Below are 21,634 nucleotides of genomic sequence, written 5' to 3' on the forward strand. Positions count from 1 at the left end.
CTGAAATCATAGACAACACACATCAAGCACCAGAAGTTTTACAGTTTTCACACTGGCTTCACAGTCAGGGTTTCAAAAGAGCTCAGACTGAATGCAGATCAGATATAGGCTTGCAATGGATGCTAGCCCAAAACTGTTATCTTTCAAATACAGTCTGATCTGATCTGATCAAAAAAAAAAAACCCTTCTATCCAGGCGTTGTAACCATGCACTAAAAACCTCCAGTGTCAATCTCCAAAACGCACCATTAAACTGTAGGAACCCCATGCATGGAGAGAAGGAAAGGGTGAGGTCATCGGTGGTCTGAGTTCCTGACCGGATGCTCCTTATTTACCATTGAGATGAGTCTTTTTTATCTTTGTGTGGTTCAAAAATCAGTTTTAATTCTGTACAATTCCTGCCCCTGTTGAAAGGGACATCCAGACAAACACCAGAGGAGAGTTCAGCAGCTCTGCCGCACACAAAGGAAGGCAGAGAGAAGAAAATAAAATTTTGGTTAAATGTACATTTCACAGTTGGGAAAACACTGAGACAGACTGCTCCATGGTTCTCCACTGCCTTGTCCTCTCTCGAGCACATCGCCATCGTATTAATTCTTACTCACTACTTGACAGAGTCACAGCTGAAGATCATTAGGGCTCATCTGAGGGCCCTTATGAGGGTTCCTGTGGATTAGTTCGCCTCAGAAGTGCCCTTGGCGGGCTGAAGTGTGTGTCTTGCTGGCAAACTTATTGCCGAATGATGAATTCCTCTGCTGAGACGAAGGAGGGGGAGGCAGAAGTTAGGGTCAAGCACAAAAGGGAATAACAGGAACAAAAGAGGACGGAGTACGGCTTGCCGCTGGAGAGACGTTCAAGAGCAGGAGCAGCGCTGTGGCTAATCTGCACGCTCCAAAGGTCACAGGGACAGATTGAGGAGAGAGCGCCAACAAGTAGATCAGTGGAACTGGGAGAGGTGGAGGTGCTGAAGAACACGGGAGAAATGACGGCGGTTTGGGAGAGGGCGACGGGCAGATTAAGTGAGGGTGATGTAGGCTGAGGCCTTCTCCTTTAGTTGTCTCAAGCACAGATGACAGCTCCAGCTCCCTGTAAGACACAAAGATCAGGAACATCACAGATCTGAAGTTCAATCACTGCGATCATAAAGCCTGCTGGATTAATCTGTAGTTTCACACAGAGAGCTGAGCAGCGCTGTAAATTAAAGCTCGGTGAAGAAACACCACATGCTGTGTCCGCAGTTTGTAGATGCAGGGGATTTCACAAGTAGCTTGGTCTGCAGCCTGCCTCTAGATCTTGTGACATTTATTCATCACCTGGCATCCCAGGCGAAGATGTTGAGAGCAGTAAGCACAGCGGGGATGGTAGAGCGTACACCATGTTGAGTAAGTTTACTATCCCTGAGTGTTCACCTCAAAGGAGAGGCTGGCTTTCAGGACACGTTGCTGGTAAATCAAAAGTGTCTGGTTGTGTGTGGGCTGAGCTTGACACTGTTACCAAGCGTTAAACACAAGTGGAACCGCTACTGTGTCTTCAGCCACTTTTACCATGGAAACAAGTTATCTTTCCACAACTGATTTCCATGACAACACCATCAAACATCCTGAGGCAGCCATCTTATATGGAAAAATGACAGCTTGATTTAAATAGATGTTCCTGCACAATTAATGGGATCGTAAAGGCAGTGCCAACTCTCTCTCTCTCTTGCAGATTACAATGTTCCAGCAAAGACTTACAGCCTCTTTTCACTGCATATGAAGTCTGAGACAAAAACTAAAAACATATATATATATATATATATATATATATATATATATATATATGTCCTGAGAGTAAAGAAAAGATAAGGTGCCTACACTGATGCTCAGATATTCCCAGATGGTGGTTCTGGTCGGTGTAGTGTGACCACACCCAGGCGCCCCTGAACTTCTCGAAGCATTAACACACAACTACAAGTTAGTATTAATGAACCAACTGTTAGTACGTACCCTCTGGTGGTTCAGACATGGGAGGGCTCAGACAGTACATATGGTAGCCTCTGTCACAATCGTCACAGAACAGCAGCTGGTCCTGCAACACAAACGAAAAACAGACTTCAACAATAGTGAACAAGATGAACGACTCCGAACATACAACTGTGGATTCGGGAACAAACAGATTTATTGCAGCAGGGTTTATTTGGTATTTGCACATTGTAGCAAACATTGGTAAAAGATACGAGTTGAAAATTACTGTGTTTGCATGTTAACGCCCTTCTTTTTTATGTTTTTTTATATTTACAATAAATGCCTTGGTGAGTGGATTGGGATTAAATGCGGGAGCAGCACCCTCAGCAGTGACAGACGTTGACAAATTTGTTACCCTATGAGATTTTAAGACAACAACTAGTAACATTTTTAAAAAGTGTTTCAGTGAAACGAAAATAAATGTATACCTGCGTGTCTGAAGTATGTGGTGGAAATAATATAGTTATTTTAACAGTGAAAGGCAAGGACTTTAGGGCTTATTTTACAAATATATAATAATGCTAAGGTTCACCAGGAACAGGGAATGACCAAAGCCTTGAGAGGAGGGTTAAGCTATTCCATGAAAGAGTTTTCTTGAATATTAAAAGGAGAAGAGTGAGGCTGGAGTGCTGCCCGTGTCCTCACTAAGACTAAGAAAGTAGAGCACATCACCCCCCAGTTCTAAAGTCCTTCCACTGGCTCCCTGTCTCTCAGAGAATAGACTTTAAAATACTTCTGTTAGTCTATAAATCTCTGAATGGCTTAGCACCTAAATACATCACAGACTTGCTATCAGTGTATCAACCCTCCAGACCACTCAGGTCTTCTGACTCCAGCCTGCTCTGCATACCTAGAACCAGAACTAAACATGGAGAAGCAGCATTTAGTTCCTATGCTCCACTTATCTGCAACAAACTTCCAGAAAACTGTAAAAGTGCGGAAAGCCTGAGTTCCTTTAAATCAAGACTAAAAACACATTTGTTTAGGATTGCCTTCGACTGTTCCAGTTAAACAGTTCAACTAAAACATCATTAGTTTAACTTTTTTATTTTCTTTAGTCTACCTGTTTTTAATATTCTTTTTTGTTTCTGCATTTTTTTATTTTTTCCTACCTGCTTTGATTCTGTTTTATTTTCCTGTATTTTAATCATGTAAAGCACTTTGCATTGTCTTTGTACTGAATTGTGCTATACAAATAAATTTGCCTTGCCTTGCCTTGCCTTGCCTTGCCTTGGAGTCAATCGATTAAGAGTCCTATATATCGGCTACAAGTGGCTAATTCCTCCTGTTAGGGCACTTCTGAACCAGGAAACACAAATTCAGACTGTTGATCAGTGATCCAAACCTCTCTTTTCATAAGAAGATTGTTTTTCATTTGGAAATCAAGGATCAAGAATCTATAAAAGAGTGAAGGAAAACAGAGTGTGTTGCTAGAAGTCCAGTTTGAAGATTCAACCATTACAATTCATTTGGGTTGCCATCTCATCTACTGGTGTTAGTTCACTAGGTTTTCTGGAGACCACAGTCAATGCATCTATCTACCAGGAAATCATAGAGCACTTTATGCCTCCTTCCACTGACAAGATTTAAGAAGATAAAGGTTCCCAAAGCTGGGTGAATAACCATACGTAGAGCTACTGGGCTGGATGGATCAGCAAAAAAGCTTTCATCTTCACCCCCAATATGTGAAGAGGAAGATGAAAGACAGCAATCCCAGCAAGACAGATATGTCAAAGCAACACCGTAGCTGATCGCCCTCCATGCTACACAGCATCGATGCAGTAACAAAGGCATCAGTCATGGGAACAATGAGCTCGATAAACGTACAATTTTCAGAGGTAATTTGAAAAAAATTATTGATGGCAACATTGAATACTGTTAAACTGTAAAATATACAATACAATTTAAAATAATTTAAAAGAGGTAGCTTTATTATTTAAAGAGGATTACAGTTTATTTTTTTTAAATATTGTTTAGATCAGTGGATGTTTATTTGTTCAACTGACAAAAAAGTTTGCTTGGAGGCGGCATGAAGAACTTCCTTTAAATTAAAGGGGGATCTAACAATAAAAAAATGGGAACTACCCTGCTCTATAAATAAAACCCCCCTTGCCTAATTTCCAATACACTGAAATGTGGGGTTTTCATTATCTGTAAGCTTTAATGATTACATTTAAAAGCTAGAAATATTCTACCCCAGATAATTTATGTGTTTTAGTGCTAAAAATAGTGACAAAAATCAGGACTGTTTCACAATAATCAAATACTACTAGATGATTCATTGGCTAAAATAATTACACAGACTGATTGGCGCCCCCTTCATCATTTAGTTTTATAATAGTCTTGTTTAAATCTTTTAATCTTCTCTTTCCACATTCAGTCTTTTAAAAGATAACAACCTAGCTACCCTAATTCAATTAAATTCAGTTTATTTATATAGCACCAATTCACATCACATGACATCTAAAGGCAGTTTACAGTTCACCAGATCATACAATCAATTGATTCAAAGTTTTCTATCTAAGGTAAACCAGTTGATTGCATCGACTCATTGACTCGAAGACAAACCCTGACAATAAGCATGCTTGGAGAGACAGTGGAGAGGAAAAACTCCCCTTTAACAGGAAGAAACCTCCAGCAGAACCAGACTCAATGTGAGCGGCCAGCTGCTGAGGCCCACTGGGGATCAAGCCGTAACACCAGATTATGCTACTGAAAACTGGCTCGCCTCGGCCCTTCACTCATAAAGCTGCAATCTTCTTTAACATAGTAGACAGGCTCACAGAGTTTCCTGTGGTTTTAGCTTAGGCTCAGCTGAGCCCACAGTCCCAATCTGGGCTATAATGGACATAATAGCAGACTCAAGAGGGGCCCATTAATGAGGGAAAATCACCCGAAAGCCTGACAGGATAAGGCTAAAATCCGAACTAATAGCCTTCAAAGTTTAGAGGACAATATTATTTAAATAGAAGAATATCACATAAGTTTTAATTTTACTAAGAGAAAAAATAACATTGAATGAATAGACCGGAGCACCAGAGCTATTGTGAAACATGGAGTGGAAATCATTTCTTGCAGCTGTAAAATAGTTTGGAGCAAAGTCTTAATAAAACCAAGGGATCCTGTTTATGTCAAATGGTTCAGCCATTCCTCTTCCATTGGTCATGGAGCCATTAACACTGTTATAACTCACTTAAAAACACTTAATAATGACAACAACAACAAAAAAACTCTGGACTCTATGCACCCATGATCATTAATGGACCTAGTTCCTAATCATTTTAAACATCCATGGAAAAGTCTGAAAATTACTCAAAACTTGATTCCAAAGACAGCCGGAGAAGATTGACCTACAGGAGAGGAACAAACTACCTGATATTAATAGCAGAAATTTCATTGAGACCTGCAGATTAGAGTCAGCACCATGAAGTAATTTAAGGTTACCATCTGCTTTAGTCCATGACATTTACATTTGTCTTCTTTAATAAAAAATAAAATAAAAATACTGGATTAATAAACAAAAAGCTACAAGATTTTCTTTAGAAATTGGATTGGATAAATTGGATAAATCTTAAGGGATGCAATTTTGGAAATGGCTTTTTTGGCTTTCTGTGCTAACTTGTTTTAGAAAACACCAAGAAATTTGTCCACGTCTGTACTGCTGCATGAGTCAATAGATAATAGGATGTTCAATATTAGACACTACTAAGGGTGCATCTCGATAAATTAGAAAATATATCAATATATCTCATAAAGAGAATCATATCATATTTAAGTTTTAATTAAGAATAAGGAAAGAAAGTCCTAAATTCAGCTTCAGAATATCAACTGCAACCAATAAAAGAAGCTTTCTGCTGCAGAAGTGATTGGTCTAATACAAACATGGGAAGACAGCTACCTTGACAGCTGTTAGGCTAAAGATGCAGGCTTTTCGCAGATTGATGAAATTTAGGATCATAAGAAAGTTAAATAAAATCAAAAAATTGCACAAGCAACAGAAATGCTGTGTCCTTGAGAAGATCGTAAAGTAGATTATTTGAGAGTTCAGGGAGATTCCCATTATATGGACTGCAGTGGGACTTCAGCACTTACTACACATACTGTATATACCCTGAACATGGGCTACTGCAGACCTTGTTTAAAGTCCTGTTTTGGACGGAGGTAAATTTTAAATTTTCATTTAAAAATCAAAGTCTCAGAGAAGAGTTATGAGAGAGAATCCATGTTTATGAGGACTTGAGTGAAGCTCCCACAGTCAATCATGTTTTTGGAGAACCATGTGGTGTTGGTCCATTTGAGTTTATCAAAGTCCAAATTTTGAAACACCTTAATCCTCCTTTTGCTGACGAGCTTTAGAGAGATGCTGGTTTTATTTTCTTGCAGCACTTTTTAATTGCCTCAACCTACAAAAACAGCTGCTTTGGTGATCATGGTATCACTAAGCTTGATTGGCGCAAACTGACCTGCCCTGAACTCTACACGGAAAATTTGGAGAACCCTCAGGAGGTAGAGGAAAGATGGTTAAGCTAACAAATGACTTAAAGGCAAGAAAGAAACCAAGACTCTCCTCACCTGAGCCACAAGCTGAGGTGGCTGCAGCTCTGGATCAATACAACAACCAATTAAAAGGAGCACCAACAAAGAACTGGGAGCGTACACTTAATCCTTTCTCATTGATTTTAAGTAATATTATAACTTTTCAATAAATTTAAAGTAGGTTGACTTTAGGCTGAAAGCAATATGATAAAAAAAGGGAAATGCTTGAAATATATCCCTCAACATGTAATGAATCTTCACTTTTTGATAAAAAATATAAAAAACGTCAAACATTTAAATTTATCGAGATGCACCTGCGCATTGATTGGGTGTGTGTGTGTGTGTGTGTGTGTGTGCAGCCACGTATGTTTGGAGTAAACATGTAGCATGGTGCAGGGATCCTACGTCATTCTCAGAGGTGCCACACAGGCTGCAGGACTTGCACTCGATGCACTGCCAGCGATATGTCCTCACCGCAGCCGTCATGTTCACTGTGAACTGCAGACAGGACGGGTGGCCTGGGCGCACACACACACACACACACACACCCACACACAAACACAACACATGTACACAAGCAGATGGCCACACAGTATTTTCTGTCATTTCTTCTGTGTTTTGAGGACAGTAATTCACAATCTATATTATTGATCCGTGTAAAAGCTTGTTTGTGTCATGCTTGGAAAAGTACGTTCAATGTGTTTGGCTATGGATAAGATATGTGTGATAACGGGATGGGCAGCGTTTACGTTAGAAGAAATACATTCAGAAAATTACAGAATCATTTAAGTCAGCAGAAGTAATTAAACCATTTTATTATTATTTAAATCTTATACTACCTTTTACTTTTATAGTAAATGTAAGAAAAATTATAATATTGTGAAAAGTTTCAATAATTTGTTACATGGTATAAATTAATTACATATTTGCTGAACTATTTCAAGGATTTATGTACTGTAAATTAGATATCTGTGACTTACAGATAACAAATACCCAACTTTTATTAGCTTAAAAATATTGACATTTTGGAAAAAGGAAGATATTGGAGACCTTTGGAGTTACACTGCAAAAAATGGAAATCTAAATGAGTAATTTTTGCTTAAATTAAGTGCACTTTTTCTTGAATTGAGGAGGTAATTGAGATACTTTGCCAATGGAACAAGATAATTTACATTTAAAATAAGAAAAAAAAATGCTTTGTCTTATTTCAAGTGCATAGTATTATAATTATCTTGCTTTAGGAGTAATAATACTAATTCCATTGGCAAATCATCTTATTTATGTACTCAAATTAAGGGCAAGTACACTCAATTTGAGAATTATTTTACTTAATTCTAGATGGTTTTTGCAGTGTAGACCCTAATCAGCTAATGAAGTCAAAACTCCTGGAAAAGTTTCATGAACCTCATAATGGTGTCTCACTGTGGTAGAAGCTGGTTATTCTCAAAGAGCTGCATCTCAGCACATTCAAAAAAAGTTTAGCGGAAGTAAAAAGTACTCAGGTAAAAGTTGCACCAATACAATTTTATGGGGATTGTTTGGAAAAAAAATGTATCCAAGAATTTTGGAGAGCTTCACATGACTAAATCTGGAGTCTCTAAGCAAGGATAAATCCTAAACATGGGCTGAAAACTGGACTTCCTTCTGACTAGACCAGACACACTAGAGAAAAAGAAAAGTAAAGTCAAATAGTAGTTTAAATGCCTCCTTTTAAAAGAAACGTGCATTTCGTTTGGAAATCAAGGCCCCACACTGGAAAAACAATATACAAATAAGTAAAAATGTCTTAAATTACGTGTATTTACCCTTAATTTGAGTAGGTAAATGAGATCGTTTGCCAATGGAATGAATATTCTTAATCTTAAAATAAGATAATTAGATAATATGAACTTGGAATAAGACAATGCAATTGTGTTTTCTTATTTTATGTGTAAATTGTCTTGTTCCATTGGCAACATGTCTCTTTTACCTCCTAAATCCAAGAAAAAGTCACTTGTTTTAAGAAAAAATGACTTGTCTAGATTTTGATTTTTTTCCAGTGCAGAGTGGAGGGAGTCCATGTCTCATGCTGGTGTTGGTGTTGGTCCAATGAGCTTTTTGGAGTCCATAGTCTGCAAACCTATCTATCAGAGATGATTGTATCCCTTCCTGTTTCTGTTGCTGAAAAGCTGAATGGAGATGCTTATTTTATTTTCCTGCAGGACTGCATTGGGATGCAAACTGGCCAGACCTGAACCCCTTAGAGAGTCTATGGGTCGTTGTCAGGAAGAGAATAAATGACACCAGGCCCAACAGGGCAGAGATACCCTGAAGGCAGCTTTTAAAGCAGCCTGGGCCTCTATTCCACCTTAGCTGTTGGTGTTCAGGATAGTTGATTATCTGTAAGCCATAATGATCAAATCTAAATAAAAAGAACAGTTATACTTTCTAAAATTTGTGACATAACATTGAAATTTTCACAATATTTTAATCTGTTTTGAATGTATCTGTTTTTGTTGTGTTTTTGGTAACTACAATAAACAGACGTGGACAAATTTGTCGGCACCCCTGGGAAACAGATGCAAAAACACTTTAAAACAAATTCATCTTTCACAGAAGAAAAAAAAAATGCAGCTTTAAACATCAGCGCTTTCACTGAGAGGGAAAGATAAACCAAACCTAAGAATGAATATGGCTTTGACCAAATAACACAGCACATCTATTGGCACCCCTAAAAATGCCTTTCAAATAAATTAAGCTTCATTATTTTTCTATTCATACTGTATTATTTTATATTCAACAGAGTTTTTGGAAATTCTCATTAGTTTCTCTAAAATGTGACCCAAAAACAGAATTTTTTTAATAAAAGATATGCATGTTGTTTATTTCTTTTTTTCTTATTAAAGGCAACTTAAAATTAAGGAAACAAATGGCTTTTTTAATTGAGGCATTTGTAACAGATATTACCAAAAGTCAAAGTTTTAAATGGTAAATTTAGTAGATGTGCATCAGAGCTCTTTTCTTATATGAGAACATCTCTTAGGTGCCCCATGCAGCCATGTAGCTTCTTTCTCATTATACCAGGCGTGTATTTCCATTCTCAGATTTAACTAAGCCTAAAAACACACCCAGGGGTGAGTCTGCATCTGGGATGTGGTTCAGTTCCAGGAAAACAGAGCTGATGTACACTTTGGAAAATTCCCAAATGCACATTTTATAAACCCACCGCTTCAGCCTCGGTTGACCTCTGCCATTTGGTTTTTGCAAATATCAGACTTTACGATCTTGGCATATTCCTCAGTTTCATTAGTGCTAAAACAATCTGACCTAAAACATCAGAGACAATCGTATTTTTTAACTGAGTGAATTTATCTTGATATGTAAAATGAATCTAGACATTTTCTTTATTTCAAAGATTTTAACCCCTTTACTACAATCCCCTTAATTTGCCATCATGGAACTGGGACTTAAACTGAAACCCTTTACTTTTGGAATTTTTTTTTTTTTTTTTTAGTCCAACTGCTTTTAATGTTCTTTCTTGTTTCTGCGTCTTTTTTTATTTTTAATTTTTAATTTTTTCTTCTACTTGCTCTGATTTTATTTTCCTATATTTTAATCATGTAAAGCACTTTGCATTGTCTGTGTACTGAATTGTGCTATACAAATAAATTTGCCTTGCCTTGCCTAAAGTTATGCTTTACAGAAAAAAAAACACTCCAGGGGGTTTACAGTTAGAAATATTTTTCGACTTTTTGTTCTGGCATCCGTATCGGCCCACATTAATACCATGGCTAATGCATTAATGCATTCAACAGCCATGCCTTGAAATCAAGTTAAGCGCATGCATTGCTTCTACTTCTATCTGCTATTCATTGTTAGTGCACTGAAAAAATAATGCAACCTTTTTTGGCATTTACTTAATCATATTTAGTTACTTTAACACAATTGTTTTGTGTTATCAGGGTAGGACATGAAACAGTTGTTTTAAAGTATCTCAATATGATTAAATAAGTGCTAAAAGGGGTTCGATTATTTTTTTCATTGTGTTTGAGTCATAAATGTCTCTTTTTGTATCAGATAAGGCATGTGCAACATTTGTTATCATTGTGTCTTTTTGTCATTTAAATGGAGAGAAAAAACAGTAACTTTTTTTTTTTATGTATCGGTCGATCTCTTTTTACAGTACAACATTACATCAATATAAGGGGGAAAAGGTGGCGCTATCCTCACTGTGAAGCATGTTAGAGGAGCTATGGTGCTGTGGGCCTGTTTAAAAGAATCCACTTTAATAGCGATGCACTGATCCAGTTTTTTCCAATTCAATCCAATACCGATACCTGGGCTGAGTGTATCTGCATATATCCCATAATAATCTGATTTAACTGAACCATATATTTGGCCATGTGACTGAAGGATTTAGCCCAGACATAAACATTGTTAAGAAAAGGTAATAAATGACCTCACTTATAAAAATAATTTATACTATTTATAAACAAATAAGCAGCAAAATAAACAAATAACAGTTCTTTGTAAAGTGCACTGGATTGGATGTCCGATATCAAATCCCTAATATTGGATCCAGGTGATTAGTCAATATTGGAGCCAATATCTGATCCAGGTATCTGATTAGTGCGTCTCTACATCTTATAAAAAAAATATATATATCTGGTAGCTTTTTCCATTTAATAAAATACAGAATAGGAGAAAATGGCTGAATGTGGTTGTTTTTTTGTTTTTTTTGTTTTTTTTTATTACATCGGGTATCGGTAACTGCAACTCCAGGGATTTTATGAAAAAAATTATGGTATTTTTCTCCCTACTCAATAAATTTCCATTTAGGTTTGCTTTTCTAGATGCCTCTGTGTGAAATTACACTCTTGCAATAAAAAATAAATTTACTTTAAAGCTTCTTACACGTTATTGCCAGGGGTGCCAATAAATGTGTCCAGGACTGTAGATAGAGGTTCATGATAAAGATAAAGATTTACTGTAACTTTTCAAGCCCGTCCTTTTAGTCTCTTTAACCGTCAGTGTTGGTGGGAACAAACAGAAAGGGACCATACCAAAGTTTTTTTTGTTGTTTTTTTCCATTAGCCCATTCACTACAGCTCACAAAAGTGATGTTTGTTCAGTTTTCTTTTTTATTTTACATAATAACAAAATGATGAAAAGAATAACTATATATGTATCCATACAGTACATGCAGTCATGGTAGATCGATACAAAAGTTCTGCACCAATTACACAACATTGGTTGGTTTTACATGCAACCAAAATGTACAATAACTCTCAATAGCAAAACAAGGTTGACGATGGAAAAAGTAACACAATCATTTAATAAAGAAAACCTTCAGTCATGAGCAAACGGAGACCATCACTCTCACAGATGACAGTAAACTTATGTAACAGTTATTATATAAAATGACAATTAGGGAAACGTATTATACAAGGTTGTTCAAAGATGGCTTCTCTCTGGATTTATTTATGTAAAGTGGTTTAAAAATATTTTATCCTGGAACTGGAGAGCAGGATTCAGGTTTTTTAAGAGTTGCTGCAGGTCCTAAGCACCATTTGTTTAAAATATGAGCTACATCAAACTCATAAGTCTACTACTTTATATCAACACATGAAGCCGGGAGGTTTTTTTTTATTGTTATTGTTTCCTTTAAACTGCATTATTATGTCTTCATTTTCACATCGATTTGGATAAAAGTTTCCACCAAATACACATACCTAAGCATGAAAGATGAAACCTGAAATTATTCATACCCCTCAGGGATTTGGACGATATACAAAAGCAGCTCAATCATAAGGTTTTTTTTTCTGATAAGAAAAAAGAAGAGCTGCTTATCAAAAAAAAGGGGGGAAAAATAAAAAAAGAAGAAAAAAAAAAAAAAAAAAGTTCAGTTTAAACTACCACTTTAAATTGATAATATATTTGTGCATTTCAGTTTTAAAAAATCCTTACTGGCAATAAATTCCTTCCTATAAAAGATTGCTTGCACGTTTTAACTGGTATGTACGGAGCCCCTAAAGGGACATGGAGGGAAAAAATAAACTTTTGGGAGATCCCGCAATACTTTTGCGAGATCTCACAAAAGTATTGCGAGATCTCACAAAAAATAAACTTTTGCGAGATCCTGCAATACTTTTGCGAGATCTCACAAAAGTATTGCGAGATCTCACAAAAAATAAACTTTTTTTCCCCTCCATGTCCCTTTGGGGGCTCCGTAGGTATGCTACTCTCACCCCAATCTTTTCTATTACTGTAGGTTTAAGTCGGAACTTTTGCTGAGCCAAACATTAACAAAACCAAAAATTTCAATATAACGTTAAACCTAAAACTTCTAGTAGTATGAATAATTTTTGGCTTTACTGTATACGTAACTGATGTTGAAATCCCCTGAGCTGAAATAAGGTTACAGAACAATAAATAAAGTGATGAGTATAAACAATCACCTCACACTATATGAGCTGCTCTGTTTTCATTTGCTCTTTCCTCCCAGACACTCATTCCTTCCCAATAAACATAACCAGCTGGCAGTGACTGGATAAGTATTTGAATTTATTGATAACTGTATAATTTGTATTTTGATGTTGTAGAGCATGCTCACTTATATGCATTAAACAACAACAAAAAAATCCTTTAAAAAAACAAATAGCTTTCATGCAATCTGATTTTCACACTGTAGGTTATCCGTGACATATAAGTCCATGAATTTTATTTAAAGGGCTCAAATACAAATAAAAAAAACAACAAAAAAAGAAACAATGGCATGGTCCTTTTATCTTTAAAGGGATAGTTCAGATTTCTTGTGTTGAGGTTTCATAAGTTTATTTAGCCATAATAATTCCCCCAGTAGCAGACATCAATATGTAGAAAAGTATTCAGAGCAAGTAGATACTTTACTATAAATAACAGGATATAACTTATCTACCTATTTCTAAGACATTTTTGTTAACTTTGTTGCTGTTTTACAGTCAAATAACTGCAGTGTTGCTAAGCTAAAGCTAAGTAGTTGGAAGTTGGGCGCAGTATTAATCCACCAAACAGCTATAAGTTCTACAATCACCCAGGAAAATAATCATTATCAATGAGAGCCTGACATAAAATCTAAATATTTGCTCTCAATCTGGAGTTACAGCACGTTGGCAATGATTGATACGTCCGACTTTCTTAATTGACATAAGCGTAGGGCTGGGCAATAAAAATAAAGAAAATCAAATTTTTGATTTTTTTTCCCCAACTAAATATGATTGTTTCCTTTTTTTTTTTTTTTTCTAATTTAAGTTTCATAGTAAAAAATATAAACGACATATTACTTTCAAAACCTAGCTTTTATTTTAATATCCCTTCTGGGAAGTGAACTTATTTTAAAAGGGAACACATTTGAAGCTACAAAAAAATGCTGCGAAACAATCCATGTTTCAGAGCAAACAATTAATATATTACACACTCAGTGCTTGCCGCTATTGGTATTACACAGTTAGCTAGTTTTAGGTTATAAGTAGTAGAGCAAAAAGTGATGCAATAATGTCACTGAGCATAGTGAAAAAAATCTTTCTTTATAAACTAATATTTCGAACAAATAGACAATTAGCCAAGTTTAGCGACGTACGTGTGTTGTTTAGCTGAGATAGAGATGACAGGCTAATAAAGATCTCTTGTTGAAGTGAAGATAATATCAACATAAAAAGTGTTGTATTTGGCCAACATGTTTTTTTTTTTTAGGATTGTTTGTTTGCTTAAAACAGCAAAGAACATCTTCGTCATTATCTTCTAGCCTTCCACCACTCTGTGGTTTACTGTTCTACAAACATAATGGCCATCCATGTGTCCGCCCTAATCACTATATATGGCACTATATATAGAGAGGTTATACCATTTTAAATGAGTGTCCGAATGTCTAGTGGATGAAAAAGTAGTGGACTCGAAATTTCCCATAATCCACCTTGAAAATTAGTGATCATCCTTGGTTACTAGACGAACAGATATCCCTGCATGCTTTGCGGGGAGAACTCTCTTCATAAAGCATTATGGGATTTGTTATTACAGCGACAAATAGCAAAGATGGCGCAGGCACCGTGCAGAGAGGCTAAGTCACGTGACCAACGGGGAGCCAAAAGTACCGATCATCTGACCAAACGGTCAGTTAAATGAGTTCACTATAAAGTCCACCATATAATCCTTGCTCTATATAGTGACTGAGAGATCTAGGGGTTAGGGTGGACGTTGGAACACAGCCGTCTATGTGACACCTGGTGCTGGGCTATAGGGCTGAAAAATATATCCCTATATATACCTCTCATATCAGTTAAGGTTGGCAATTATTTTTTTTCCCCCCTTTTTGAAATGAGAACCCATTAAAAAAAAGCCTGAAACTAAACTGTAACCCTAACCCTATTTAAACATAACCTCTAACCTTTAAAACAGTCCATTCCTACTACCGGTCTTGCTTAGTTTGGCAATAAGAGAGTGAAACATTAAATTAAAGTTCACAAAATTTTACCAGACATATTTTTAACTAGTTTTGCGCAGATGCCATTATTTGGACCCGATACGGATACTCGATAACTAGCTGGGCAGCATTGGCCGATACCGATACCAAAGCAATACCATCTGTTTGAAATTGATGTGTGTGTGTATATATGAAGAACTGCATACTACTTGGATGTAAAATAATTGCCATCATGGCTTTGTTAATCTGGTGCCTACCTTTGTGAAACAGGGAAAAAAACTAATATAAAGTGAATCCAGTAGAACTTCTTATTGCCTACCTGGAATGGGTCACAAAGGTTGAATAAACTTTTGGCTCTCAAAATGGCATCGTGCCCTAATTATTGGTACTCCCCAATACAGATACCACCATTTTAGTGCTGGATCCGGGCCCCGCCTGATACTGGTATTAGTATCCGTGCAACACTATTTTTTACATTGATATTTTTCAGGCGTCTATCACAATATATATTGATATGGATTTATTGCCCAGCCCAAAGACATTTCTGTAAGACAGGGAACGATTGCTCATAAAAACTTCATAGAACCTCACTTTTAAAATTCAGAACTAACCCTTTAAGTTTGGTCAAAATGGCTAATACTTATACTTTTTTAAAAACACAAATGGTGTACTTTGAAAATGAAAAATCTCCAAACTGTGGGTCATCAGATGGCTGCCTTCCTCCTGCCAATCATTCCCTTCTGCGGTGTCCTACCTGAGCGTCCACAGTCCGCACAGGAGATAAGGTCTTCAGGACAGCCCGTCTTCTTTGAGCCTCCGAGGCAAAAGTCGCAGTAGCCGTTGGCGATCACCGAGCCGTCCGGTGCTTTCTTAGCTGAAAGAAGAACAAGAAAAAACAGGTACTTTAGGTTAACTGCTCTCCGGAGTAAAAGTGGGTGAAGAGTAAACTGAAAACTCATAAGTCAGAGCTATGAAGTGTTGTCCTGGGATGGGGACCCAGTGTCAGTCTCTTGACAGTAAGAGGGATTGAAAACTGTTGAAAAACTAAGAGGTCCACAAAGCAGCCATCACCGAGATGTGACGAAGAGTACCGTGGAGTATCACTAAAGGAGTGTGATTACACACAAAATGCTGAGATGTAAGACAAAGAAGAAGAAAAGAGACAAGACACTAAGCCCCTGTTGTCCCTGTTGTCTCGTTATGTTTCCTTTAAAAAAACATCAGGCTGCGCCGGAGCCAGGGACTCGACAAGCCCAAACTCATGAAGGAGGCAGGGGCTCCAGGTAAATAACGCTGGGAGAAAAGAAAAAGATGAGTAAGAAACTTAAGACAGAACAGAAAGCTGATAGGACTGAGTGTACTTGTTCCTGACGGAAAGATGAAGGGACAGACCTGACATCACACTGAGCAAAGGGAACAAGTGCTCAGTGTGGCGCCGTTTCATAATAATTATTACCAAGTGAGAGATTCCCCCTGCCTGCCGGAGAGCTCCGTACGTACAGTACGTGGGCATATCTGTGTGTATGTGTTCCACATGTAACCCCAACCATCTTCCAGCCTGTCTCTCTGAAGCTGGTTTCATAATCCCTTTAATGGAGGCCATCACTGCACTCTGCTGTGTACGTAGGCTTTCTTCTCTAAGATGTAGCATGGCGTATCGGCCCTTCAATGGTGAGTCACCAAGCAGGATGGAACCAAAATACAACACAATTCACAGATGAACACTAAAATACTCGCAGTGCCTTGCAAATGCATGCATACCCCTTGAACTTCCTCACTTTTTGCTGAGTTAGAGCCAGAAACTTCGATGTTACTGAGCCGCCTGATTCGGTACTTTGTAGAAGCTTTTGCTGCAGTTAGAGCTCCAAGTCTTTAGGGACTTGAACAACAAGATGGTTTAAAAAAACATCTCAAAATCAGACGGATGGATTGCAATGTGGATATCAATATTAAAGCCGTGCCACAGACTCACACAGACACCTTTAAGTCTGAAAACGACGCCTCTATTTCTGCCAATCTTCCACATCCCCGAATTGACATCAATTCAGGGATGTTGTGGCCCAAGAACATAAATAGAGATAGATGTAAGACTCCAGTTTAGCTGTTTAGCCAACAGCTGGGCTTACTTCTACAAGAATTACAGAGCAGGCAGTTCCTCTATTTAAAATGAGCCAGAAGCACAGGCGTAAATGCAGTGTTGCAGGTTGCATGGAGAACGGGGAAATTTTCAGTCTTCCCAAGGATCCAAAGACTCGATAGGTATGGATTATTTTTGTCTATCAGAAGATCCCTGCAAAGTTTAATGCTCAGCTGCTCATTTGGTCTAAGCATTTTACCAAAGACAGCTTTCAAAATCGTGGACATTTCAAAGCAGGATTTTCCAAACTTCTTTCACTGAAACAAGGGGCTGTTCTGACCGTAAGGAAATCACAACTGCAAGCTGTAAGTATTATTTTAATTGATCTATTTTATTAATGGCCACTAGGGGTGTAAATCACATCCATCATGGCGATTCGATTCAGTATCGATTTCCTGACCCAACGATTTCCTGACTCAACGATTCGATTATTTTCGATACTCAAGAATACACCACGATTCGATTCGATTCGATTAATCGATTATTTTTATTTTATTTTTTTTATTATTATTTTTTTTAAACCTTACAGGCTAAACAAAGTTTCAAGTTTGAAATAAATCAATGAAAGCTGTAATATCATTATGCATTTTCTTTAGAAACAACAGCAAATAACAGAAGTAGAAAAGTTGCATCAAAAAATACTGCAAAAATACTGCACAATATCAGTGTAATGAGTTCAATGCAATACCTCGGCTCCAGAGAAACTGTCCAACATATTTTTTTAGAATGTAATAAATATACTCAGGAAAGAGATATGTTGCTTAGAGAGTTAGACAGGAATAAAAATAAACTAGAAATAAGGGAATTGTTTCAAAGGTCATCTGGGGATGTAGTTTTTGGTAGTATTTTTAATTTTCTAAGAAGAACGGGTATTTTAGGGAGAATATAATAGTTTGTCTGGTCCATACTCCATTCTGGAAGGTGGCGGTAATGCACCTATAAGTTGTTTGCCAACCGCCATTAAAAAAAGGAAGAAGAAGAAGGCTCCAGAGTGTCGACGTCACCGCCCCCTTGAGAGACGCTCCGCTGCTCCTCTCCCAGATTGTAGTTGACCGCAAACAGTGCAGCAGACAGGAGGCCGGCTTGTTTTGTTTTTATGGCCGAAATTACGGAAAACAACTCGTGAAGTTTGACCCGCTAGAAGATCGAGGTGCGCGAGAACGCTGGGACCCTTTTTCCAGCTGAATCTCTGCTCTTTTTGCCCTCATGTCCCTCCGTCGTCGGACTAAACTCGTCCCCAATTCCTCGCCGCCTCGGCCGTATCTAGACCCACAGCGTGTAGCTCAGACCACGCTTCAATACTGAGCATAATTTAAAAATGTCTGTGTGAAGCTTGCTGCAACAAACTGCTGTAAGAGTATAACCAGGAAGCGAGGTAGGAGGGCAAAATAGCAAATGGATAAAAATAGACCGGAGGAAAAAAAAAACATGAATCGATCTTGCGGACGTGTCGATGCATCGGATCGTCGGCTTTTGGATCGATGCATCGATACAAAACGATTATTATTTACACCCCTAATGACCACCATGGCATTATTTTGGCCTGCTGGGCCATTTGAACCAGGGGTTCCCTGACCAGCTCTGAGCTGACGATTCGGTTCTGCTGCACTGTAGCCAACCAAAATCTTGGACGATTTTGAAATTCCCCCCAGACATAAAAAGTATAAAAAGTAGCACATGTCCGAGAAAAAGAAGACGTCTGGTCACCCTACCATATCAACAATTTGATGTTTCAGTGAGTTTCAGTGCTTGTTGCTATGACGCGTCTTTGCTCAGCAGCTTCGCTCGTTGTAAACCAACCAATCAGTGCACATCAGTGCTCATTTAAATATTCATGAGCATAGTATAAAAGGAAGAAAACCTGTCATTTCATTCTAGGCCTTTTAACCAGGCTTGCATTAGAGTTCATGGAACAGCAAATATGCAATTTTCAACCCAACCAATGTTACACACCCTATTCAGCACCAAATACCTTATATAATCATTCTATGGCCCCATTAAACTTCTCCACAGCTTTCTTCCTGACCTGTCTGCTGTATTTCTTAGTCTTTAATACTGAAGCCTAACTAACAAACTGAAGCCTTCACATGGCACCTACTTAAAATTAACCCTTTGACCGCCTGGCCAATTAAATCGTTAACGAGTTTCTATACAAAATGGAAGTTGGGGGTTAAGAAGGCAGTTAAAGGGTTAAAATAAACAGTGGATTCTAAAACCCTAATTTGTTTATTCTGAAGCAATCCACCCATCATTCCATCTTCTGCTGGTTGTCTCTGGCAGTGTTTGGACCATTAGCAGGAAACACATTGGACAACTCGACCCATCAGTTTGGTTGAGCTGGAGTGTCTGTAGAGAATATTTTAACTCTATAGAGAAAATCCTCAAGGCCAGGAACCAAACCAAGAACCTACAACCATCCCCACTGTGCAGCCCAAAAGTCAAATGCACACCACACAGACGTAAATACTGAAAGTACTGAAAGCTATCTAATGTGTTGCTTTGATTTAGGTTATGCACAACAACCTGAAGGCCTATTGTTAAAAAATCTCAATAGAGTGCATTGAATTTGATTGTTGTCACGAGGCTAATATGCAAAAATGTAAAAGTACATGAATTATTTTTACAATGCAGAAAACTCCTTAAGATTTCCTGCAGGAAACTTAAGGAGTTGCAGAGTCCAATATCAGTTGCATCTGTATAAATCTATATTTTAGGTTTATACAAAATATACCTTGAATCATTTTGTTCTTCTAGATCACACTTAAATATCCCAAATTATCGTTTTAAATTTCAGTGCTGAATATTTTACAGTTTTGAACACAACCCAGGCCTTCAGTTTACCTCTTTCAGCCTCTTTCAGATCCGTTTGTATAATCTGAAGGTAAAGGATCATGTCAGCTGTGTGTCTAAATGAGCGCCCGGGTGCTTGTCTCTAATAAAGTCTGACAACATGTCACCAGTCCCTGCTCTATACAGTCACACTAATGGATAGGCAACCAACAGGCATTGGTGTTTGTTTGTCATACCCTCTGCTTCCCCCAGAGAAATCCCATGTTTCTTGTCAACACATACGTATATAAAAATGGTGCTGTCCAAACTTTTCTCTGGGTTATTTTTTTGTTTTTTATCAGTAGTCGATTCAGCTGCAAAATAGGGGCCGAAATAAATAGGAAACAAAGTTATGATGCTCTTCCAGATTTGCAGCTGCGGCTTCTCTCTAAAACAAACAGACACTGGATCCGGTCAAAAAGCCATTTTTATAAAAGGTTCCTCCCTGAGTGAAATGACCTATAAATATTAAAGTGATAGCCATGATAAGTGCTGTTCAAATTTCCCAAATGCTGAGGAAATGAGCTCCAGTGCTCGCTTTATTATCTGATTCAGCAATACATTCACTGTCCAATGTGAAAGGAGAAAGAACATTTCTATCCCACAATCCTTTGCCGCTGCAACAGTTAAATTATATTTTTTATGTTTTAAATCTGTTTTTTTTTTGTCTTTCATAGGAGCAACATCTGGACTTATTTTCTGTTAAGCTGTGTAACCGTCCTGTGGCCTGAGCTACTATAGTAACATGAACAGCTTCATGTTCTCCTCTAGAGCAGGGGTGTCAAACTGGTTCCAGAAAGGGCCGTGTGGCTGCAGGTTTTCTTTCCAACCAAGCAATAGCACACCAGACTCCAGTCATTTTATCAAGTGAGTCCTGTCTTAACATGATGACTTGGTGAGATGACTCGAGTCTGGTGTGCTACTGTATTGCTTGGTTGGAAAGAAAACCTGCAGCCACACGTCCCTTTCTGGCACCAGTTTGACACCCCTGCTCTACTGTAGATGATCCACTAGGTCCTGGCTGTCAGTGGTCGACTCTGTCTCATTAACAAAGCTATAGACTAAGCTTTTTACCTGCTTTGTCAAGCAGAGCCACTACTGCCACTAAACTTTGTCTTTTCTCTTCTGTTGTAAATTGCCCTGAGAAAGTTGTCCTTTTGGCGCTAAATTGCTAAATCTGATTTGAACTGAAACTACTGTCAGAACACTGCTTCTGTGCTTTCTAAGTGTCTGCAGCCTCGATTTAAAACCCCAGTCAGCTTTTCCAGAGGTCTGTTCACACAGATCCCGGTTTTGGAGATTCCTTATACATGATAATTTTTTTCTCTCCACTGTCGCTACATGCATTCCTGGTATGATGGACTGCTGCAAAGTAAATAGTGACAGTGTACAGGCAATGTAACCTGGGAGGATTACATTCTGCCTTAATTAATGCAATCTGTTAAGTTTCAGTATGTAGAAATGTTTGATTAATCTTAATGCTAATCTACACTTAAAAAGTGTCTTTATGATTCCATTTAATAAACTTCTTTATTGAAAATGTTTGTGAGACAATATATGCTGTCATATGGCTCTACATAAATAAACAGAGAAAATAAAATACAATTTTAAATAGTCAGATTATTTAGGGATTTTTTTTGTTGATAGTTTGTTTTATAAGGCCACAGACTGAACATATAACAGTTTGATTCTA

General features: G+C 37.7%; 1 protein-coding gene across 3 annotated transcripts in view; it reads right to left on the reverse strand.

Moving 5' to 3' along the window:
* Positions 1 to 448: 448 nt before the first annotated feature.
* Positions 449 to 21,634, reverse strand: part of dpf1 (D4, zinc and double PHD fingers family 1) — a 91,647-nt gene continuing 70,461 nt past the window's right edge. For 2 of the 3 annotated variants that reach the window (XM_015390140.1, XM_015390141.1), the window contains exons 9-12: positions 15,730 to 15,849; positions 6,944 to 7,056; positions 1,985 to 2,066; positions 449 to 1,085 (exon numbers count right to left, since the gene is read on the reverse strand). In XM_015390140.1, the coding sequence (XP_015245626.1) occupies positions 1,015 to 1,085; positions 1,985 to 2,066; positions 6,944 to 7,056; positions 15,730 to 15,849 (386 nt within the window). In that variant the 3' untranslated portion in view covers positions 449 to 1,014. The remainder of the gene's footprint in view (positions 1,086 to 1,984; positions 2,067 to 6,943; positions 7,057 to 15,729; positions 15,850 to 21,634) is intronic. The other variant, XR_001481678.1, reaches the window with a different exon arrangement.

Source organism: Cyprinodon variegatus, unplaced genomic scaffold (assembly GCF_000732505.1).
Source record: "Cyprinodon variegatus isolate N-32 unplaced genomic scaffold, C_variegatus-1.0 Scaffold486, whole genome shotgun sequence".
Classification (NCBI taxonomy): Eukaryota; Metazoa; Chordata; class Actinopteri; order Cyprinodontiformes; family Cyprinodontidae; genus Cyprinodon; species Cyprinodon variegatus.